Below are 25,018 nucleotides of genomic sequence, written 5' to 3'. Positions count from 1 at the left end.
AATTTCCATTAAAGCTTATATAGAAATATGTGCATAATGAGAAATGAACAGCTTAATAAAATCCAAACCATACATATGTGACTTGCTACTTTATATAATAGCAGCATAGACTATATTAAAATTTAGATAAGTATTGATTCTTTTTTAAAATGTATTTCTTTGCTTATGCAAAGAATTACAACTTAATAAAACAATCTGTGTTAATAAGCATGTGACAAGAATAAAACGCCTCGTGGAAGTAAGGACTATCCGTTTTCAAGTAAAATATATCAAGATGTCCAAAGTTAATACACAGACAAAAAAGTAAATGAAAAATTGCACAAGTTTGTTTATCACCAGGATATATTTTAAATGAGGAAATCAAACCTTCTGCTTTTTTTCTGATCTGATGAGCACATGTCCTGGGTCATCATGACAATGATCTTATTTTGGAGGCATTACGGTGTGGAAGGTGGTTTGGGAGATGAACAGGATCCTTGACTATCAAAACTGTTCGCCCGGCCAGGTAACTGAAAGACAATAATTTCATAATGTATGGCCTAGTATAAAAATAATAAAGTGGGTAATTATTGCTACCTTTTTAAAAAATATATATTTTATTGATTTTTTACAGAGAGGAAGGGAGAGGGACAGAGAGTCAGAAACATCGATGAGAGAGAAACATCAATCAGCTGCCTCCTGCACACCCCCTACTGGGGATGTGCCCGCAACCAAGGTACATGCCCTTGACTGGAATCGAACCTGGGACCTTTCAGTCCGCAGGCCGACGCTCTATCCACTGAGCCAAACCGGTTAGGGTTTATTGCTACCTTTTATTTGTTTTTTAAAAAAATTATTTTTATTGATTTCAAGGAAAAAGGGAGAGGGAGGGAGGGGGGAGAGAGGGAAAGAGAGAGAGAGAGAGAGAAAAACATTAATGATGAGAGAAAGAGGTAGAAACATCAATCACCTGCCCCCTATACTCCTCCTACTGCAGATCAAGCCTGCAACCTGGGCACGTGCCCTGACTGGGAATTGAACCTTGACCTCCTGGTTCATAGGTCAACACTCAACTATTGAGCCACACTGGCTGGGCTGTTGCTACCTTTTAACAGTGAATATTCACTCATGATATGCAAGCCTCTGAAGAGAAAATATACATAACTCCCCCTGCCCTCCACACTCACCTCCTCAGGGCACATGAGAGGACACAAATATCTCATAGAGATGTAGGCAGGGTGTGGTACACAGATGGTATGCAGAGCAGCCAGGCATGGACAACTATTCCTTTCACGTTCTATGACAGGTGCTTAGTTCTTATTGTAAAGTAATTATTGGTTTACTGTAATGGGGAGGGGGCAATTGCCAGGTAAATGCAATAAGAGATTCTAGACACAAGAGACTGCATTTCACTGGCTCTAAAGTAGGAAGTGACTTTTATAGGAGCAATTCATGAGATGACAGGGACTAAGTTTGGCAAATGGGAGCCACAAGTGATGAAGAATAATTTCTCTCAGTCCCCAAATATTATGTGTATTTTAAAAGTTTAGTTACAACAGAATAAATTCGTGATTAAGTAGAAGTAACCAGATTTTCTAAATGATGCTTTAGTCTCTGTCCCACCAACTTACCCAGCTCTCGAATTGTTCCCTTCTAATTTTAATATTTTCTCTGGCAACAAAACACATAATTACACATGCATCACTTTCCCACAGTGCAAAATCCAGTCAGTTCATGGGTCTCTAGTCCATATGTTCTGTTTGACCACTGAATGTAGGTACAGGAGTTGGAAAAAAGGTGCTGTTTGCTGGAGAAAGTATATTTGCATATTTTAGTCCACTTGTCTTCTGATACTCCACTGCTAGAAAAATATCTCGGATCTTCTGATATCCATATTGCAGCTTATTTTTCCTGTATATCCTACAATGACTGACACAAGCACATGCCTAGTCCATAGCTCCCCTTCATCAGATAAATGTATAACTGTTTATTAAACAGTCATATGTCTTTATCATATGCCCTGGGTTGCACAACATATGCCCTTTCATTAAAGTTCTTGCTCACGTTACCTCATTTCTCCCTACATAGTGCCTGTGAAGTCTGAGGGACATGCATTTCCATTTTCATTAACTCTGGAGAAATGCAACTGTAGGCAGAGTGAGTGGTCTGCCCAGGATTATCCAGCCAGAGGAGCAAGGATTAAAATCCACGTCTCCCCTTCAGTGTGGTTCTCTGCCCAGCAAATTTTACTCCCATGTCTAGAATCTTAAAATTAATATATACTTTGCCCCCAGCCAGTGTGAACCAGGGATCACTGGTTTGATTTCCGCTTGGGTCACATGCCCAGGTTGTGTGCATGATCCCCAGTGGAGGGTGAGCAGGAGGCAGCCCATTGATGTTTCTCCCTCTCATCAGTCTTCTTATCTCTCTATCCCTTTCCCTTCATCTCGCTCTCTTTAAAAAAAATCAATAAAAACATATTTTAAAAAGAAAAGAAATTAATATTCACTTTTTAATCCTTAAATAAAAAAGATGAAAATCAGGAAAATGATCGTAAATGTACAATAAGCAGTCGAGTATACTTTAAACAAAAACACTGTTGAAATAAAATACAACCTTCTCAAGACTCACTGAAATATTTAGAGGATATATTGTCTATCTTTATGAACCACTCTAGGGGAAAGTGCTGTGCACATGTGCATTTGTGTAAGTGTCTGACTTTTAAATGACGATGTGAGGTAAACATGTGAAACACACACATATAAGCAGATATCTATGATGGCAGTTCACCTCTGTTGTCTGGGCATGCATTCACACCACATTCATCCAGTTTTCTCTATCATGTCCTGAGTAACATGGCCAAGGTCACATTTTTGTGACTAAGCTAAGATTAGAACCAGAGCCCATTGACATTTAATAGTTAATTACACTGCACGCAGTGCCAGAACAAGAAGCAGAATCGTAACCACAGCGAGACAGCAATACATCATCTACTTACCATGTGGTTATCATAACTGTTCTTTTTATTGAATTGCATAAATTCCATCATCTGCCACGAATCCTTTTGCCAACATGCATCACCTTTCAGTTAACTAGGCCATATAAATGACTTACTCTGTGACTCTCCCAGAGGCTCCGGCAATTGCCTTTTCATCTAGCAAAATTCAGTGTTTCCAGTAGACTGACAATTAACTTTACAGCTAAAAATCCTGATAGAAGCCGGTATCGATATCCATTCTGGTTAAATAACCTATTATTATAATCAAAGCTAGCACTGCGTCACACTCAGGGCTAAGAATTCAACATTCAGCATTTTATTTAGTTTTACTCTCTCAGTTTACTACTATTACAGAGTCATAGCAGAACTTAGGTTAAAGCAACTCGCCCCAAGCTTCTCCAATATGTAGTCACACAGCACAGGCACGCTTTGGTCTCAAGCAAGCTGACGCCTCTATATTCAAAAAATCTGTGAGCACTTTTACTTCCTGGCCAGAGTTGGGGTAGATATACCTGTCCTTTTACATAGATGAGTGGTATTCATTGACAGGACCTCTAGTTAGGGTTTCTGGAGAAGTTTAGGTGAGGTGGCAGTTTTCACAAAAGAAAAGCACCGACATTCCTTTTCCAGTTAAGAATGAATTTACTAGAACGCCCTACCATTCATTGATGTAAGCTTTCCCGCTATGCAAAGAAAATAATAGACTTGAAGTTTTTAGGGGCTTACTGTCCAAAGGAATTTCAAACCCAGAAAGTTGAGTGATTTTTGGGAATCCAACAAGACACACAGAACTTTGAATACTGGATGACAGCATCTCTGGGGCAAAGCAAGAGCAACATCTGTGTGGTGTTTTTTTTAAAAAATAGGTGAATATATAAAACATCAGAGAATGGTTAGAGATAACATATTTAAGCAAAAGAGATTTTAAATAGAGAGTAGGTGTCAGGGAATCACGCTCACCTCCAGCAAGGGGTGCCAATGTGTTATTGGTTTTCGGTGATAGGCCAGCATTTCATTCCAGTGGTCTCGCCCAAGGCCCTCAGCATCCAGTCCTGTTCTACACACCCCTATGACCTCATTGTGTCCGACCCTGCAATTCAGAGAATGTTACATTTTCATTTCCATATTCAAAGATACATGGAGTTTCACACATCTTAGCAGAATTTTAAACATATGATTAAAACATTAGCTTTTGTGGCAGGTTCTAAATGATTTTGCAAATCAAACTACTTTAGGGCAAGTTTAATAATCTTAAGCAAACTAAAAGTTACTAAACAGAAGCAGCATTCAAAAATGAATTTGTAAGGGTGCACATACAAACCATTTTAGTGCTCCGTAACTTGAGCACGTTGCACAATGATAGACGTAATGTGAATGAGGAATGCCAGCTGGTCCTTACCTATATGATGAGTTTCTTTCTTGGAAGCAATCCAATTAACATTAAGTGATGTGAATCACAATCTTGTTCCTTCCACAAGGCTTAGTGTTTTGTAATGATGCTCATATTTCTCACCAAGACCTCAATATCCACTTTTTTTGGGTATAAATGACCATATTTAATTGACTCTACATGATATGTCAGTGAATGTTATACTTGTACTATAATTAAACAGGGCAGGGCTATGTTCAATACCACAGCACTTGATTTATCATTGCATAGCAGCAGAGCATACTGAACAACATTCCTACTTTCCATCCATGTCCTGTTTTTACAGCAACAAATCAAAATAATAATGACGGTTAATAATTTGGGAGCTTATTATATGCCAGACACTGTTTTAAATAATTTAAAGGTACTGCCTCACTAAATCCTCCCACCAAGACAATGAATATCATCACCATCATCTCATTTTGCAGACAGAGACAAACACCCAGAAGTGCAGGGACCTGCCTGCCTTTACACGCTTAGTAAAAGGTCGAGGCAGCATTTGAATTGAGACAATGGACACAAGTGTTCAAGTGGTTAGGTTGCTTCTCAAGAATGGAGTATAATTTAAAGGCATTTCTAAAGGTTATTTTGACAGACATCTCTAAGGAGACTTTGAGATGCTTTTTAAGGACATTTCATTACTTTCTTCCTGTCATTGATATTGATTTTTATGTTTACTATCATTTTCCTCAATATTAAGTTTCCCAAACAAACATACTTTTAAAAATAAGTTTTTTTTCATCTTCCTGTTTTGTATATTGTCAGGATCCATTTCCCTAAACTTGTCTGAAAGACAAAATCTCAACTGGATCTCCCTGCAATCACTGTGGTGAGAAATCTATAGGAGTCATGTTCTTGGTAAAGCAGGACAAGGGCTCCCAATGAAAACAGCACATGGTTAGCTTTTGAAATTTCAACGGACTCAATAGCGCTCTCTTTCTTAGGATAGCTTTCTTTGTAAACTGTGATATAATTTAATTTCAAATATTAGATGATACATGTCATTTTATTTTTCACTGCTTCATCTTGTTAGCTCTGAGCCAGAAGATAGCATATTAATTTCTCAAGGTTATAGGGTCCTGGTTACTACCATTTTCATGGTCCTATACAGATGACACTCTTTTAAAATATTTATATATGTGTGTTCCGTTCCACTTGTGTTATTATTAGAACAAAATAAATTTAACAAGATACTGTCTATTGCTGATAATTTTGCAGGTTAAACATACAATAGTCCTTTCCAAAAAGAACTTATAAATATGAAAAGCAAAACAATAGAAAGACGTATAGAGCAAGGACCAAAGAAGAGTTATGAATGGTTAAGGTGGAACAAGAGTTCAGAGGAAGAGGAGGTGGGTTAGCGGAGAAAGACACAGAAGTGGTGTCTTGAGCAGGGCTGTAAGGCATGGGTGGGATGAGACACACAGAGCAAGGTGAGACTATCTCAGACACGGGAAGGGTAGGAAGATAAAGGTAAGGGCTGCAGTAGGAGGAACCTTCAGAGCTGTACCTGGGAGTTTGCAATTTCTCTCATGAAAGGACAAGTGACTCCGTGTGTGTGAGCTGGAAGAGCTGTCCACAAAGCAATGTTTTAAGATAGATGTCAGAGCATCAAGGCTGCATTCCTATGGCCACTATTCAACTTCTCTTCTTAATGCTCACTGTTCACAGTTCCATATTATGCTGATGTTTTACAAATGGGAAAAGCAAATCCCCAAGAGATTGCATAACTTTCCCTTCACACAGCCAGTTAATGATAGAGCTCTGATAAGAATCATAATATTCATATTCCAGCCCAGTTGGGAAAACAAACTCCGTTGATTTTAATTGCTGTTGTCACTGTCAAAAGGCTTCACACAGTGCTTTCTATAATGTGCTCCATACTGCGTCTGTCTGTACCCATTCTTTCACCAGCCCCAGGTGTCCCATTCTTCAACTTAACAGTGACTTCTTTTGGAGAAGAAAAAAAAAAGAAATATTATAACATGGAATAAATGAGTTTTGAAGGAATAACTTTTTCCTCTTCCAATTGACATTAAAACCGCTATAGTGAACTATGGTTTGCATATAACTAAACATGACTGTTCATCAGTGAGTACACAGATACACGTACCTGTCATAATCCATGACCGCGATGGAGAGGCTGACCTGCTCCACATTCTCCGGAGGATGTCAAAAATAATGGCCTCATTGTACACAGGGTTTAGAGTGTTTTTCTTTGTAGTTGTTTTCCTCTTTTTTAATCTTCGACCCTCACACATCAGAGACACTTTGACATAAGGATCTAGGAGTGGGAAGGTCATTTTGTTAAAATAAAAGTAATGGTACGAAGTAGAAATAAAATTGCTGTTAATTGTTACCAAGAAAAGTGGCATTTAAGCTATTTAGTATTACCAGCTTTAAATTCAAATGATTTACTTGGGGGCAGTAGACTCTCTAGGACTTCTTACTTTAAATAAAAGCATTTATCTTGAATGAACTAAAAAATAATTAACTTGATCTCACTATTCGTACCATAACAGAGAAAGCTCACTCATTTCTCAAGAGCCAATCTAGAGCTATAATGTCACAGCTATTTGAGGACACAGCTTGTTAGAAGTGATTTCTAAGGAATGGAATCCTAACAAGTAAGGATAATTATATTAAAGTTAATTTCTTTCAAAATAATTTATAATAAGAATACTAAAACGTATGAAAGAGCAACACTATCTAGACCAGTATATATAATCACAAGTTGAAATTAGAAAGCAACAACTACAATAGCTGGCATTTTCTTCAATCGCTGGAAAAGATACTACAATCAGAGGTTTCATTTTAATCATAGCATTAGTGCTTAATAAAGAGCTCAGATTGAAGAAATGATTACTACACATAATTATTAGATGTTCAAGAGTATACAAAAAGAGGGCAATATGTGCTTTAAAGATGGCCACAAGGAAAGTTTCTGTTATGACATTGTTTATATGATGCCAACTGGAAAGAGAAAAATTTAGTTGGGTTATATTTTTATGGGCCAAGGGATCTTAACAAGTTCTGCCCAGCTGATTGACTCTACTGTCTTACTCCTGACACCTTATGTAGAACAACTGTTACAGTACTATAGAAAGTTATATAGTATTACACAAACGTTTCTTTAAAAGCCTTTACTTTTTTATAAAAAGGAGGTATGGCGTTGGGCAGGGGTGTTGGCATGGTAGATGGTTAAAATAATCCATTTCTAAGCTCTATCTTTATGTTTTTATTTTCTGGTCATCCTCCAACTATAGCACCACCACCTTTTCTCTTTCCACCAATGTAATAATACATCTTATTTCCTTAGAATAGGCCAAAATGATGGCAATATTAATTTAGTTGAGCAAATTAATGTTTTTTGAGCTCTAGAAAAATGTATCTATGTATTTTATAAGCATATCCTCCAAGGGTTAAAAACATATTTTGTGTTTAGAATTGAGGTATGGAGAAGAAAACAAGGTGAAAGGACAATGTTCAATGGCTGTTTTCCATTTATTTTTATTTATTTATTTTGCAAAAAATAATAATATATATATGTATATATTTAGATTTTTCAATAACTGGAAATATGTTCTAAGGAAGAAGCTCATTTTTGTGATCTATTTTTGTGTATGAGCCCATAGGCCTGTGCATTTCATTAACAATGGGAACAAGCCCTGATTTATCCTTCCATGCCCCCATCATGTCTCTGATGACATTTCTCTACTCTACTCATGACAAGGATAATTTACCGGCTCCTGAGTTGATTCACAAGCCTTTTGTGAGAATTAATGAGGTGGTGTTCTCAAAGCACGCACTCATCTCATAAAAAGCCTCATATAAATAAAAAGTAATCTTGTACTTAATTACAACTTTGATGCTGTTTGCTTGTCTTAAAATTTGATCTCTTTTGATTCATGGTAGAAAGAATAAACAATAATTTGTGAGTACACTGTTTAACTGAAGTTCTTCAACATTTGTTGACCCAATAATTTTTCTTGGGTTAATTAAAAATAAATGTGGAATTTACTTACTTTCTTTCTACATTTATATATCAACTATGTATTGCAAATTTTAAAAAAATGAATAGGCCCATGAACTCAGACAGTGGGCTGGTGAGGGCCTGGGGCGGGGAGCGGGAGTGGGCTGTGGGGGATCAATGGGGGAAAAAAGGGACATATGTAATACTTTCAACAATAAAGATTAGAAAAAATAAAATAAATATGAATAATAAAATGACAACAAATACAATAAATAAATAAATAAATAAATAAATAGTAAATCATGACATAGTTCAAAAGTCAAGTTGCTAGAAAAGGATGTGCAATAAGAAGTCTCCCCATCTGTCTCCATACCTCTCAACTCCAACCCCAATTTTTTTGCGTCCCACTCCAGTATTTATTTATGCAAATATTAGCCACATGAACATATATCCTAAAAATTCCCATTCTTTCATAGACGGGAGCATGATATCCATACTTACATTTGCATCTCATTCTTTTAATTTATATACTAAATCCTGTCCCTCTTTCCACACTAGAATTTAGAGTTTCCTCAGGCTTTTTGTAATGCAAATTTAGGGGGCATTTTTGTTCTTCAGAACCACAACATTATAAATTGCCCATCCCCGTGTCATCCTTTACTGTATCTCCATTACTACTTGTTATTTCTGTTCATTTCAACAAATGGTTACTGACCTCCCTACTCTGCTCTCATTTTTCCTCTCCCAGAGTATGCCAAAGGTCACATATTCAGTTATAAATAATCCTCCAGAACTGCAGTGATATAAGTGAAGGGATAAAAGAACGATGTGGCTTTAACACTAACAAAGTTAGCACACACACAAAAATTTCCTTAAAGAATGTTTTTTAAGAAACTTCAAGAAGCATTTATTTATTTTATTATGTCTTTCCATCCCTTAGAACATATTTCCAATTATTGGCAAATTTTTAGTTAGGTAGTAAGAATGCAAATGCAAATGGTGGTCTTGAAACCTGGTTATTCCTCTGCAGATCAGGTTAGGGAAATAAATTCAGTCTAAATATGTTTTCAAGTGGCCCCCAGTCATAGACTAATGCAAGTTCGAAGTGCATGCCTTCAAGTCCAAGAATCTTCTTTTATAAGCAAGTGATTAGCTGAAAGTAGGGAAGTGGATGGTAAATCACATACTTTTCAGAAAGAGTTAATCAGTAGAGGAAGAAATAAAAATAAAAACCCAAGTTCAAAGTCAATCTATTTGGTAATACCTTTTAAAAATTTTGTGATGATAATGCAAATAAAAGAGGTGATTTGGAGCACTTTAGTTGGTAATCTCTTTTTCCACTTTTATAGTACTCCAATACAGACAAATGAACTCATTAATTCCATCGCTACACATACTTTTGGGTAGGTACATGGACTATTTTATTCGGGAATGTATCCTTGGCTCACTAACTACTTGTGTGCATACCTGATGCGCCAGTAATATCCATAGCCTTCAGATTTCTGCACTTGATGACTGTCAATGTCATACGTCCAGCAGTTGGCAAATAACAAAGGGAAAACATGATTTCACCCAGGTCTACGCTTTCCTAGAAAGGCAATTGGTAATGTTAGCAATTTCAAACACCAGAGAGTGAATACAAAATGTAACTGAAGGGGTTAAGTAAAAAATCGCTTTAATAAAATATTTGAATGTCAGTTTAAATTGTTTTATTGAGGATACAAATAACATTGTGAGAAAGCTGTTCCATGTGGAGGAAGAAAAGAGAATATATCCTATCTCAGATACTTACTTAACATCTCTACTTGTATTTCTTTTTTAAAAAATATATTTTTATTGATTTCAGAGAGGAAGAGAAGGGAGAGATAGAAACATCACTGGTGAGAGAGAATCACTGATTGGCTGCTCCTACATGCCCCCTACTGGGGATCTAGCCTGCAACCTGGAATGTGCCCCCACCAGGAATTGAACTATGAACTCCGGGTTCATAGGTTGAAGCTCAACCACTGAGGCATGCTAGCCAGGCTCCACTTGTATTTTTAACAGGAATCTCAAACTTAATAGAGTTAAACCCAGACTGTTGATTCCACTCATTCCCTATCATCTTCTGAAACCAATGCCTCTGCCAGTCTTTCCATAATCAGCAACTAGTAGCATAATTCATCCAGAAGCTGGAGCCAAAAACCTAGCAGTCACTTTTATTCTTATCTTCCCCTCATGCCTACATCCAACCGATGTCTTATCTACATTATCTACAAAATGTATCCCAAATTACTGAGTTTCTTTTCAACTATATTACTACCATTCAAGCCATTATCACCTCTTACCAGGATTATTTCATTAGTCTCTAAAACTGATCTCCCATTTTAGGAGTTAACCTTCATACAGTGGTCAATGAGGTTATTTATAAATACAAATCAAATTATTTCACTTTCCTACTTAATACCATCTAAAGGCTCATGACTATACTGTAATAAAATTAAAATTATTTACCCTGGCATATAAGTGGGATAACTATAAATCCTGGTGTACCTGGGAAATTCTGGCTTTCTACCTATTGTCTGGTGTAATTATTAAGAACATCCTCTTTAATTCTTATATATGTCTTTGTTTGGACAATGCATTACAAGGTTGTACATGTAGGGCCCTGTGTGATTTGGACCATGTCTATCTCTCTAACTCTATCTCTTGCCTCTCCCCTCAGCTCACTCTGATGCGGATACAAAAGCCCTTTTTGCCTTTTTTTCTGTTGTTCAGATGAATTTTGTTCTTGCTTTTGGTCTTGAATTTTCTATTTTATAAATCTTCACATGGCTGACTCTTTTTCACCATGCAGGACTCAGCTCAAATAGCATCTCTCCCGTGAGGCCTTCCCCCTTCCTATCCTAAGCTCACCCTACTCACAGATCCCTCACATTTTTTTCCCATAGCAGTTATCATCATCAGAAATTATCCTTGAGTTTCACTTTTGTTTCCCTGGTTCCCATATATAAGAGCAGGGTTCTTGTCTGTCTTATTTTTGCATCCCACTGAAGTGGCTGCTGCATAGCCAGCTCTCAGTGCATTTTTTTGAAGGAATGAAAAGTTTATTAAGTAACCTGGATAAAAAATGACCTACTTTGTTTCATTTATAAACTGTCCACAGTGCCCTGATATAGATATATTTGCTGTCATTGGCACATAGATTGTGGACAAATGAAAATGGGTGTGAACAATGCACATTTAGGATGCTTCTCAAAAAGTCATTTACAGGATTTAATCAAATCATTCCTAGTTAAGACAATTTGTGGTGGGTTTAATTTGGGGGGAAATAGGTTGCTATGCATTTAGGTCAAAGAAGTAGGCTCTCAAAAATTGTTCAGGAGAAGCTATTATCATTTATTGGACATATTCTTACAGATCAGGTTCTGATTTAGGTATTCCCATTTCTTTATTCATGGTCTAGAAGTGGTAAAGCCAAATAATTAACAGAATAAACTTTGAGTCAGTTAAAATTAGTTTTGACTCCCATTTTCTGCTCCTCACCTGTGAGATCCTACAAAAGTTAATTAGGCTTTGACTCTTTGAAACTTAATTTTTAAATTGAGGAAAATACCCATGCCACAGGGGTTCTAATCAACATGCTCTAAACCAGTGGTTCTCAACCTTCCTAATGCCGCGACCCTTTAATACAGTTCCTCATGTTGTGGTGACCCCCAATTTCATTGTTACAAATTGAACATAATTAAAGCATAGTGATTAATCAGAAAAACAATATGTAATTATATATGTGTTTTCCGATGGTCTTAGGTGACCCCTGTGAAAGGGTCATTCGACCCCCAAAGGGGTCGCGACCCACAGTTGAGAACCGCTGCTCTAAACAAACCCTAAGTTATTTAACAGTATCTGGCATATGGTAAAAGATGCCATTCGTTGCTGTATTGCTATCACATGGAGCAGTGCCTTACACATAAGTACTGGATAAATAAAAAAAATTAATAAAGTGAAGCAATTATTATTTTTCAAGAAAATTATTAAAAGTAAGTATTTTATTAAAAAGTTATATCCAACTGGGTCTCCTCTGTGCTATTGGATTGTTGCAGACCCAAAGTAGTGAGCAAGACCTAATAGGGGAGGCCTGCCAAGGATTCATTCTTTTCACCACCAAGCAAGTACTGAGTATTACTTCCTGGGCTCATGGTAGGTGCTAAACACCAAGATAGACATGGCAGGATTCTGCCCTTGAAGATCTCAGTTGAAAAGGAAGAGTAGTCTGCAAAGGGCAAATAAAATAATTCTGAATTCTATCTTTATCTGATGATTCTCTCCTTGTTTCACTTTCTATCTCTTTTTCCAAATGTTCCTTTAGGCTTAGTCAAGGAGCTGAAGCTTCCTGTTGGCAGCCATCCCCCTCCTGCACTGGGTATTCCTCCTCCCAGAAACTATCAATCAGAGTCAGCATATTGCGTTGTCAGCTGGTAAAAATTATGAAGGTAAAGCATGGTACCAAGTTCCACTAAGAAACATGGGGGTGAGAGGTGGTGATGGAGGAGCAAGGAATGAAATAGGAGACATGATCTCAGACATGAAATGCTTGGAATCCAATGGGACGTGCACCAGGTGTAAACTCGAAAAAAGTGTGAAGAGGCAGCTAAAGGGATTCATAAATAAAACATTTTCATGTGTCTGACTGACATCGATTTACTTTTACACATTAAATAATCAGAGGGAGTAATTTTGTACTTCTCTGGGCATATCACATGCTTACTAGCTGAAACAAAGAAAGTTCATCATGTTTGGTCTTATCTCTCAAAGACCCTTTCTATGGATCCAGATGCAACATAATTTTGACCGTTATTAACAGGTATTAGTAAACACAGAGTCTAAAGTGAGGAGTTGACCAAAGTACTAGCCCAAATATATGGAAGACAAAAAGCATGATCTCTGAGTAGCTCCAAATAACAAGCTAGCTGGCTTTATGCCTAGTACAGTAATAAGAAACCTACTTAAATATTTAAACTACATGTAGTCAGGAGTTTTGTTTTTTTTTAAATTGGAATAAACTGGGTGGTAAAAATTGATTTATAATATGCATCCATGATAATTGCACAAAAGTTTCATTCTTCAGCAGACTAAATGTTCCCGTCAGGAAATATAGCTGTGGAAGAACTAGAACTGCCTACATACTGAAAAGGGCAGAATGCTCTCTAAGGTAAATGCCATTATTCTTCAACTTTTAAAATCTGGAAGCGATCAAAGAGATAATCATGAAAAATGAACTTAATGAAGAAAAATGGCTATGGGACCTTAAAAAAAGGTCCTCCAGCAGATGTAGCAGCAGAATTCTGGATTTTGGCCACAATGCTCTGAGCTGGTGTGCACTGATCCCCACTGCCCACCACCGAGTCTGTCCTGGTTGATGGCCCAACTCCAGGGAGCCGGTCAAGTTCTAATTGCTGCCTCTTCCCACTACGGTTTATAAGGCCACACTCAGTCTCAACAATCTGAATCCTCTGATGCCTAGCAAAGAACCAGGAAATAAGTTGAAAGGTGTTTGAACAACCAGCATAAATATAAAAAGTTATGCAGTAAATAAGCCTCTTATTTAATGAGACTATATCATTTCTTATTCAACACACATTTGCTATTATTTTAGACAAAATTCTAACTAGAATGTTTACTTAGTATATCAATATATATCAGGTCAAAACTCATGGGAAATGTGGAGGTGGGGAAACTGATAGCATTAGGTCTAGTGGAGACAGAAATAAATGATAGATGCAAAGATGCCATACATATAAAAGAGAAGCCAATATTCTGAAAAGGATAGCAATCTAGGTCATTTTGTATCATGGGGAACTAACATTAATACCTCAGCAACTTAAAAACAAGAGTTTGTTGCAGACTTGAAAAGAAATTAATATTCAAAATGATGACTCTGAGTCATCAAGCTAAGGGAAAATATCCTAAATGTTCTATTGAAGAAGGTAGAGACATGTACACTATTTTTTACAGTTATTTTTATCCAAAATCCTTAAAATGTTTGAAGTGGTAATTCTGGCTTACAATGAAAAGCTTTGAGTTTCTGAAATTTTTATTTATGGGTAATTTTACTTACTGCAATTCTATATAAATATGAACTTTACATAGTAATTTTTAAAACACTGGTATCTTTGGGCAAATAATCATTTGAAAGCTGGCTTTAAAGCCTAGGACATAGTATTCTAAGAACTTTCTTTCACTTCAGACACACTAATGTATTTGGTTGAACATTCACAGAGACAGTCTTCTGGCTGGGTCAGGGCCTGTACATTTGATTTCTTCACCCTGGCTCCACAGACAGAGCTGGGTGAAGGGCTATCGTCAACCTCACAAACGAAGTCACAGTGATAAAGTCGTTTTGTTCCATGCAATGTCTCACCAAAATAAAAACCATTGGAAAAATAAATTGATATACAAATGGTTGCACTGCACATCCTATTTCAGGACTAACAGAACTAACAGCAAGATCGAACTACAGCAATTGAGTGTAAGAGACCTAGAGAAGGCACCCTGGGAGCTCCATACTCAAGGGTGTGGAGGGAAGTAGTCCGGGAGGAGAATAATCATTACACTGGGGTTCGAAAAATTAAACAGATGGGATTGAGAGGGAAGATGAGGAATCATGTTGTGTGTGAGAACTACAGTTAGTAAGAATGGTAACAAACTTTGAAAAATGTTTATTTTGAGGAAGCTAGGTTAGGATGGAGAAAGATAGAAGAGAGAGGGCATTGAAGTAAACAGGTGTGGGAAGATGCTGGCTGAAGAAAGGTTTGAATTCAGTGATATATTAGAAAGTAAAAATCATTAAGACTTATTGGAAAAAACCCCTTTAAACAAACAGTTGGTTGCCAAGGTGACAGCAGCCATCACATCCACTTAGCACCCTAAATGCAGCCTGCCTTGTACATTTCCTGGTTGGCAAGAGAACGGATGGTTTTCCACACAACGTTAAACAATGTGTTATTAGAGCAAACAAGATCTTCATCAAATTACTTTAGTCCTTCATCCACCTGCTCATAAAATGAAGCTACAGTGAAATGCAGACTCAGAAAGGTCTACTGGATTCTAAGTACCCTGATATTTTTATTTCTCTCTGATGCACACCTCCCATTTGCCTAAAAAATTATGGCATTTAACCTTGAGCAATACACTTAACCTCACTTGATTTCAGTTTTTCTTTTTTGTTTTTTTTTTTTTTGGTGTAACATGAAGGTGCTCAAAGAGATGAACTAATTTATCTTCCGTTCTAAAAGTTTGTCATTTTAAGCACTGGCAAAATGAAGATTACTTAGCACGTACAGTTCAGGCATGCTCAAGAATGTACGGACAGGCATTTTTAGGCCCTGTTTGCTATAGAACTGGTGGAGCCTCATAAGAAAGACCACAAAGGATCAACTGGTGCTAATAACTTGATTTCAAGTTCAAGAACAGATGGTCATACAAAATGGCTATCCTGCTGATTTCCAGTTGACACACTAGATGAGGACGATGCAATCCTTAAGGCAGAGTGCATCCGGGTTGATCTGGTTGGGGATCATGAGGAAAGACCTTACAGAATAATGAACGTGCATTGTCATTTATATTGTCTCCTGGCTATGCTAAAAATCTCAAGGGGGGTGTTTTTTACTCTCTGAAATGTGTTGGGCACACAGGGCCTAAAATATAGAGTCCACCCTCCTCCACATTACACATGTGGTTCCTAAGAATCTGGTCCCTACGTGTTTTTCTACATTCATCTTACCAATTTCTCGTGAAGTTTCCGCAACTCCAAAACTCTGCACTCTAGTGATATCAAATGCCATGTCAATCTCTAAACATTTTTTCATTCATTAGTATACTCTTGTTTATTGAGAGCATCCAGAATGCCATGCAATGTTCTAGTTATTGGGGAAACACTGATGACCAAGACAAATTTTTTCTCCTTATAGGGTTTATATGTGATTTTTAAATAAAGTCACGTAACCTCTCAGGATATCATGCAATTAATCAGGAAACAAGTTAGCAGAAACACATAAGTCTGCATAATTTTACAGTACATGCTATTTTTGTTTTTTGTTGATTTTTTGTTGTTGTTGTTCCAGTGTTGCAAGGGATTTCTAGAGAAATTCTTGGGTTTTAATTATAGGAACAGAGATAAAAAGTACCCGATTCTTCCCATGAGGATCTCGGAGGACTTCCGAGTAATTAAATGCGTGACATTTAATCTGAACCTTTAAGAATGAGTAAAGGTAAAGGGAATTAAAAACAGAGGGAGATGCATATAAAGAGGCTTTGAGGGTTGGAATGTCCCACAAGGACCAGAAGGCAAACAGAGACCACAGGCTCTGGCAATGGCAGAGTATAATTTAAATGGCAACACACTGACCGTATTCTCAGGACCCCTCAGAATACTTATTCAGGTCAACCCTGATTTTCTCTGCAGGCAGGATGAGATCCATTTCCATAGCCAATAACAATTTCCTGGGTAGGTTGCATTTAGATTTAAAAGGGCTAATATAAAAAGATAATGTATGTCATGGGTTTCATTTGCTGCCTGACACATAGTAGATATTCAAACATTACCATTTTTTTTTTCTTGTTTAAAACAATTCTTCTGGGGTCAGTGACTGGCATAAGGTTGATGCTCAATACAAAGTTTATTGAGTGAAGAAGTGAATGAATAAATGGAAAAACCATCAGCTCTGATCATGATGTCAATGGCAGCAGGGATGGCTGCTCAAAGAGTGAAGGCTACTCAGTAAGCAGGGGACAAGTGAGCAAATTGCAACACTGTTTGTGGGTGTTGTGGGCTTTGTGAGTGGGACCCCTGAGAACTGTGCACGGGCATGTCCATATAGTGTGGCCCTGAGAGTACAGTAAACTAATAGTCATAACAGTTCTGAGCCATTTAAAGATATATTTATGGTTTGGGGAGCTAAAGTTAAAGGATACTTATCGATTAGTTTTACTGAACTTTATTTCTCTACAGGTCCCTCTGGTCTAGTGTGATTTGGGATACTGTGTGCTATAATTCCATCGCACATTGGCATTCGGAGCCAAATGGATCCCTGAGGCGTATAAATTGCTTTTTGTCTTTGAACATCTGGCCACCTCCTCCAATCTGCCAGCAGAAGCTGTCTAGTGACTCTGAGAGGCACACGAGAAGGAGGAAGCTGTTTGATATGCTTCCTACCTTGATATACAATTAGGAAATGTAATTAACACTATAACCCTTCCTCACTTTCTAGCCTGCTTCCCTCCTTTTCTTTCAAAGAACTACAATTTTCACACAGCACATCCTCCCTGCCCTTTCTTCTCCCGGTGATTCTGATTAAATTAGATTTCATCGTGTTCAATGAGGGTGGGGGCAGGAAGAGGCAAAGGAGGGTCCTCTCACAAAACCTAGTTAAATTCCTGGAGTTTTCGATCACATTTTCCATCATGGAGTCTTTCCTGCCATCTCCACTTGAAGACAGAGGAAACGCTACCAGGTCCCCTTCAGTAGGACCTGCTTGTGTTTCTGCAAGAAGGAAGAGATGCACTTTGGATTAAGCACAGACTATTAGGAATTGTGCTTGGCCATGGTACACAATCCAGGTGAAATTTTCTGAACTCGGGGCAGAAAAGATGGCAGTGTTAGAGACGGGGTAATTACAAACCCCAACGAGCAGTAAGTGATTAACAGTCGCAACTCAGAGCAATTGTTGCCAGGGATGCTATTGAATCCTGCCATGTGGCTGCTCAGTGGGAGAACCATTTTCAGCTCCAATGCAAGTGGGAAATATCTCTGCCTGCCAAAACGGGTTAGCTCTTATTCTATCCTACACAGCTGTAGACTTAGCTACCACCAGCCACGATGTGCTCAGGTTGTAGAGATAGAGCTGAGGCCTTAAAACAGCCTTTCCTGGATTTAGCAAATCAAGTCTCCTAACTCTGTAATAAGGAGCCTGAAGCAAAGAGGGGCCTGAAGCAAAGCCCAATACAGACACTGGGACAAGAGCAATCTAGGACATAAGAAGAGGACACAAATTTGATGAGGACTCTTCCCTTTATCACACTGGATAAAAGATATCTTAAGCTTCTTGGTGAGCGGGGCTAGAGGCTTATTCTCAAACCTTAATCATTATTTACAGACTAGAGGCCCGTTGCAGGAGGATTCCTGCAAGACTAGGACTTCGATCCCGTCTCTGCTGCTCCTACCCCGCCCTTCTCTGCCCCTCCTACCCCACCCTTCTCTGCCCCTTCTCTCCCGCCTGTCTCCGCTACCTCAGCTCCTCCACTACCTCAGCTCCGTTGCTCGGCTTCCTTCTACAGTGTCTTCAGTCTTCGCTCCCTGCTGGTACATGCAAATTAACCGCCATCTTTGTTGGCAGTTAATTTGCATATCGCTCTAATTAGCCGATGGTGGTTGTAGCAAAGGTACAATCAATTTGCATCTTTGTCTATTATTAGATAGGATAGGGGCATAGAAGCTAGTGTAATAAACTGTATGCAGCTCTCCTTAGAGTATTTGATGCTTTTAAGTGTCTTTACAAAATCCCTGACGAAAGGAATCCCTGTCAGTATTGCTGTACGTAACCTTGGACTGGATGAACTTGGCTTCACAATTCTCGAGTCTACCTTAAATTGGTTCACATGGCTTCATTCCTGCTCCCCAAAGTCTATTCTTCACATAATAGCCAGAGATTTATTGATCATGAGACGATGGCTCACTTCTGATCAAAAGTCATGAATAATCTCCAGAGGCACTCAGAATAAATTTCGAAGTTCTTTCCATGGCCTAAGGCCACTCAATAATCTGACCCTCAGCTGTCTTTCTGATCTCATCTGCTATCACTCTCATCAGAGGCCTTATCTGACCACCCTATCTAGAGTGTCCCTGCCCTACAACCACGTCCTATCCCCTACCCTGCCTCATGTTTCTTAAAGCACTTGCATTCATTGGGCATATTATATATTTCCTTTGTTATTACATGTCTCCTTTCTTACAAAGTAGGACTCAGAGAATGGGGACATTGTATGTCCTGGAACATGCAGGAGAGTGGGTGGTAAATAGAAAAACTAAACAGAAGTTGGTTGAATTGATGAATTTAAAATGCTTGTTCTACAAGTGGACAGAGCAGGTAGCAAGCCTCTATTACAAAATGTTTATTTAGCCATTATTTTCTCTGGATGAGCAAGATATAACAATTGCTTCTCTCTATACAACAAATCATAGTTAAAACATTTGCAGTCTATTTGGTATGATAGCAATCTATTTGGCATAATTTTCTGCTTTTGTTCTCTATGCTCTTCTGTAGACTGGTATTTGATAGGTGCCTACAACATTTGTAAATCATCCCTTCATTTACTAGGGGGTATGGGATTGTGCACAGTTTCTAAAAATTAAAAGCACCCCTGAAAACATCAATAAAATTGATGTTCGGTCAGTAAGATCTTTGGTTTACTTAGTTTGTGGAAAGACTTCATGCAATATATGCCATGGTATAATCTTCTACAACATTGTTGTATTTTATGCAATTTCAAGATTGAGTTAAAGAGTACAGAATAAGTATCTCTCACTCATTAAAAAATACACAAGGGTATACTTTTAAAAATTTACATATTAGGGTGAGACATTCAAGACATGAAAGTAATTGGGATGTTAGTTATCAATTGGGTAGCAAACAGTTGTTTTCTTTATGTGCAAGATTATGACACTTGGCAACTTTAAATTTTACAAAAACTTCACATTTATTATCTCATTTTATTTTCAAAATATTCCTATGGGTTTGATATTATTATAAACCTCTTTTTTTTAATGGATGAAGTAACAAGTTCAGAAATGCTAAGCAGCTTACCCAGTAAGAGAGAGAGAGAAGGCAGCAGAGCCAGGATTCTAGTTAAAGAACATCCACTTCACTTCCTGGAGTTTTCTCTTTCCCTCTGCACCCTCCCTAATGGAAGTAGCGCTTCAAATGTTACTAGTCAGAACAAACAAAATTGTTTTCATGGTCTTAGATGTCCAAGCTAGCAGATGAAAAATGTTTAGAAATTAGAAAATCAGTTACCTGATTTACAGGAAACTGTTTAATGCAGTCTATTATGGAGGAGAATATTTTGAACATTCACACTTATAATTGAACTGCATATTCTTTTCACTATACAATACCATGTTAATAATTAATGACTAAACTAGTTCAATGCAAGAGAGATAGGGTAACTCAACAGTACCTTTAGGAATATACTAAACTCCTAAAACTTGCAACAGACCATATATTACTAAAACACTGGGGCTAAAAAGCTTCTCCTTACCTCCTACAACCTCCAAGCTGTAAAATACCACAAGATGCAAATGATCCAGTTAAATTATATCCCAAATATAAGGCTCTCACTAATTACATTTAAGAGAAAAACATTGCCTAGAAATTTCCTGAAGTAACACTGATACCAACTGCTTGTTTGGATGATGCTCAGAATTATTGCTTAGTTCTCCATGAATTTAGACAAAAATTGTTAACAAGATGGATTTTATAAGATTGTAAGTTGTAAAGATCATGTGTATATATATATATGTGTATATATATATATATATATAGTCTGAAGTATTATTAACATTTAATTTAATTTAAACTATATAAGTATTCTGAGATTTCAATTCTATAAGTCAAAAGTTGAACTTTCTTGTTAAAAAGAGTCAATTTCTCTTTAGCATGGTAATATTTTTATTTAAATTAAAGCAAACAACACTGAACTAAGAGTTAATTAAAGGTTTAGAACCTAGTTTTTTTAATCGTCTGAGTGAATTTAAGTGGTTTTTTAAACTATAAAATGGAATGATCACACTAAAACTCTACCAGTTCTATAATAATATGCTCATATGATCTAGACATAAGACTTCTCAAAAATTCTACTCAACTCACACCCATGAACGTTTAAGTTAATATGAAAACACTCCTGACCTGTTACAAGTCTCATGCACTTTATTCTGAGAACAAGATCTCAGGGCATTGTTTAAGATTTATTTATTTTATTTATACACAAGTCTCCCAACTTCGTGTTTTATTATACAATCTGAAAGCAACAAATTGGAGATGTAAAGAATGCAGGAAGCATGTACCTTTATAGTGGAGATAAAACAGTGTAATAGAAGGGCAATCAACAGAAATAAAAGCCTGCCAATAAAATGTATTGTAGCCCTGACCAGTTTGGCTCAGTGGATAGAGCGTCGGCCTGTGGACTGAAGGGTCCCAGGTTTGATTCCAGTCAAGGGCATGTACCCTGATTGTGGGCACATACCCAGTAGGGGGTGTGCATGAGGCAGCTGATCTATGTTTCTCTCTCATGGATGTTTCTAACTCTCTATCCCTCTCCCTTCCTCTCTGTAAAAAATATCAATGAAATATATTTAAAAAAATGTATTGTAATGGTTACTGGTGCTAAAGATCACCACTATTAAGAAAAGGTTAAATTATTCAGTAGATTCTACTTAAAAAGCAGGGTCAGGTATATCATTTTAGAAGTAACACTGAAATTTTTATTTTAAATTTCTACAGAAGACATTGAATAGATAAATCTGTGTTCTGAAACCTATAAAGTTAATGTAAAATTATTTTTTCCAGATTGTTCTAAATAAATAATGTATTATTCTTGCCTGAAATCTAGAGTTTAAGGGACAGGAACTCTAGCTTTTTGGAATTTTGATGAAATGTGACATTCTAGTTTAAGGAGTGCCTTTGAAATTTTTTGTGTAATAAAGATTTAGAAGGTTTTAGCAATGGTCAGGGTTCCCTCTCACTTTCTGTGGTGGAAGAAAAGGCTTGCCTTAATATCAAGATTTTAAGGAATTAATTTGGTGCCTCCCAAGGTAATGAACACACAGATATCATAGGTACCTGTCACAGTCCTAGGTGGTTAAAGGAAATTAACCTGATTGTAATCAGGAATATTTTTCTTTCTTTAGGGTATTAGTCAGGGATCCAGGAGGAAGCAGAAGGCATGCACAACTTAGAGTAACTCCATAGGGCCTAACCAAGGGACCACTTACAGAGATTTGAGCAGGGAGTAGGAAACGACAACAGTTGGTGCAAGTGTTCTGAGGCTGGTGACAGGAGAGGCTGTAAGGACCCCTAAGTCTGAAAGGACAAGGGAGGGGACAGTTACCTGGATTCAAGAGAGAAGTCTACTCTGAGAAGAACTACCTCAGGTGAAGGACATACCAGCCTGGGGTAATCTCACAGAGGAAGATGTGAAGAGAATACAACCGAATGCCTCACAGGAGGAAGGCAGAGAATTTTGGCACCAAACAAGGCAGCCTCTTGCGGCACCAAAGAGGGAAGAGAACAGTGGAGAGTGAGCTTAAAGGGAAACACACAGAAGATACCCAGCATCCTTAGCTCCTGAGGTTTTAAAAGGTGCACTTTATAAGAGCATGTACACACTGGTGAACGAACACAGAGGAAGTGCTTAGTAGAAAGGGAAGAGTGGGAGATGAGGGCATGCTAGGCGACAGTATGTATCTACATTAATAAAAGAGAAACATGGTAATTAGCGTACGACTGCTACCCTTCCCATTGGCTAATCAGCATATCCTTATGCAAATTAACTGTCAGCCAAGATGGCGGCCGGCAGCCATGCACTGAAGCGAACAGGGAGGCTTGCTTGCTCCAGTGACGGCGGACTCCAACGTTCCCCACCGGCCTTGCCAGCCTCTCAGCTACAACTCTAAGCAACTATGTTGCAAATATAGAAGCTAAACAAAACCCCAGAAACTGGCTTTCAGTCAGCCGGGCTTCAGCCAGCCGGACCGCAACATTGTATCAAACAGAAGGTAAACAAAGGCCAGAAAGCTGCTTTCAGCAGCGAGGTCTCAGAGCTAAAGCTGGCCCAGACTAAAAAAAAAAAAAAGAAAAAAAAGAGAGGTTGGGAGGAGCTTCAGTCACCTGCCAGCCTGAAAATGGCCCTCAGCCCCTCACCCAGACTGGCCAGGCACCCCAGTGGGTACCCTCACCCTGAAGGGGGTGTGACCAGATGCAAACAGCCATCATCCCCTCATCCAGGCTGGCCAGGCACCCCAGTGGGGACCCCCACCCTGATCAAGGACACCCTTCAGTGCAAACCAGCCAGCCCCCACCCGTGCACCAGGCCTCTATTCTATATAGTAAAAGGGTAATATGCCTCCCAGCACCGGAATCAGTGGAGCCACGAGGCCTCCCAGCACCAGGATCAGCGTGACAGGGGGCAGCGCCCAAACCTCCTGATCGCCCTGCGGCTCTGTGTGTGACAGGGTGCGGTGCCCCAACCCCCTGATTGGCCCTGCTCTGTGTGTGCCAGGGTGCAGCACACAATCCCCGATCGGCCCTGCTCTGTGTGTGACAGGGTAGAGCCATAACCTCCCCATCGGCCCTGCCCTGAGTGTGACAGTGGCGGCGCCCCAACCCCCTGATCGGCCCTGCTCTGTGGGTGGTAGATTGTGGCGCCTCAACCCCCCTCCACGGGCCTTGCTCTGTGTATAACGGGGAAGAGCCATAACCTCCCCATCGGCCCTGCCCTGAGTGTGACAGGGTGCAGCGCCCCAACCCCCCCCACCCCCACGGGCCCTGCTCTGCGTGTGACGGGGTAGAGCCATAACCTCTCCATTGGCCCTGCCCTGAGTGTGACAGGGTGCAGCGCCCCAACCCCCTGACCCGCCCTGCTCTGTGTGTGACAGTGGGCGGTGCCCCAACTCCCCTATGGGCCCTACTCTGTGAGTGACGGGGGGAGCTCCTCAACCCCCTGATCGGCCCTGCTCTGTGCATGACAGGGGGAGCTCCTCAACCCCCTGATGGGCCCTGCTCTGTGTGACAGGGGGGAGCTCCTCAACCCCCTGATGGGCCCTGCTCTGTGTGTGACAGGGTACGGAGCCCCAACCCCCCTGATGGGCCCTGCTCTGTGCGTGACAGGGGGTGGCGCCACAACCTCCCCATCGACCCTACCTTGAGTGTGACAGGGGGTGGTGCCCCAACCCCCCAATCAGCCCTACCCTGAGCGTGACTGAGGGTGGCATCGCAACCTTCCGATCCGCCCTGCTCTGTGCATGACAGGGGGCGGCGCCCCAACTCCCCAATCGGCCCTGCTCTGAGCCTTACCAGGGGCTGCACCTAGGGATTGGGCGTGCCCTCTGCCACCTGGGAGCAGGCCTAAGACCGCAGGTCGTTATCTCCCGAGGGGTCCCAGACTGAGAGAGGGCACAGGCTGGGCTGAGGGACCCCCCCTTCCCCCCCGAGTGCACAATTTTTTGTGCCCTGGGCCCTCTTTTCCTAAAATAATAAAAGAGAAACATGCAAATTAACCGTCCTTCAGCTACGCTCAAGCCATGCCCACAATCCACACCCACCAGCCAATCAGGAGCAAGTATGGAAATTAACCCAACTAAAATGGTGGTGGCCCATGGAGCTGGAGTGAGCAGAAGGGCTTGGGTTGCCCCCAGCAATGGAGGAAGCCAAGCTTCCTGCCTGCACTGGGCTCCTCTCAAGGCTACAAAGTTTCAATTATAGAAAGATAATAAAATCCCAGAATCCCTGCTTTCAGCCGGCCATGGCCTTCCTCTTCAAGGCTACAAGTTTCAATTATAGGAAGATAAAATAAATCCTCAGAAAAAAAAGAAAAAAAGCAAAAAAAG

General features: G+C 39.3%; 1 protein-coding gene across 1 annotated transcript in view; it reads right to left on the bottom strand.

The window, feature by feature from the left end:
* Positions 1-437: 437 nt before the first annotated feature.
* The window catches only part of SYT10 (synaptotagmin 10), a 70,884-nt gene continuing 46,303 nt past the window's right edge, over positions 438-25,018 (bottom strand). The window contains 5 exon segments of the mRNA XM_006086739.3: positions 438-509; positions 3,938-4,067; positions 6,520-6,577; positions 6,580-6,690; positions 9,847-9,967. Coding sequence (XP_006086801.1) covers positions 438-509; positions 3,938-4,067; positions 6,520-6,577; positions 6,580-6,690; positions 9,847-9,967 — 492 coding nt within the window.

Source organism: Myotis lucifugus, unplaced genomic scaffold (genome assembly GCF_000147115.1).
Source record: "Myotis lucifugus unplaced genomic scaffold, Myoluc2.0 scaffold_30, whole genome shotgun sequence".
Taxonomy (NCBI): domain Eukaryota; kingdom Metazoa; phylum Chordata; class Mammalia; order Chiroptera; family Vespertilionidae; genus Myotis; species Myotis lucifugus.
This window is presented reverse-complemented; position numbering and strand designations above follow the sequence as displayed.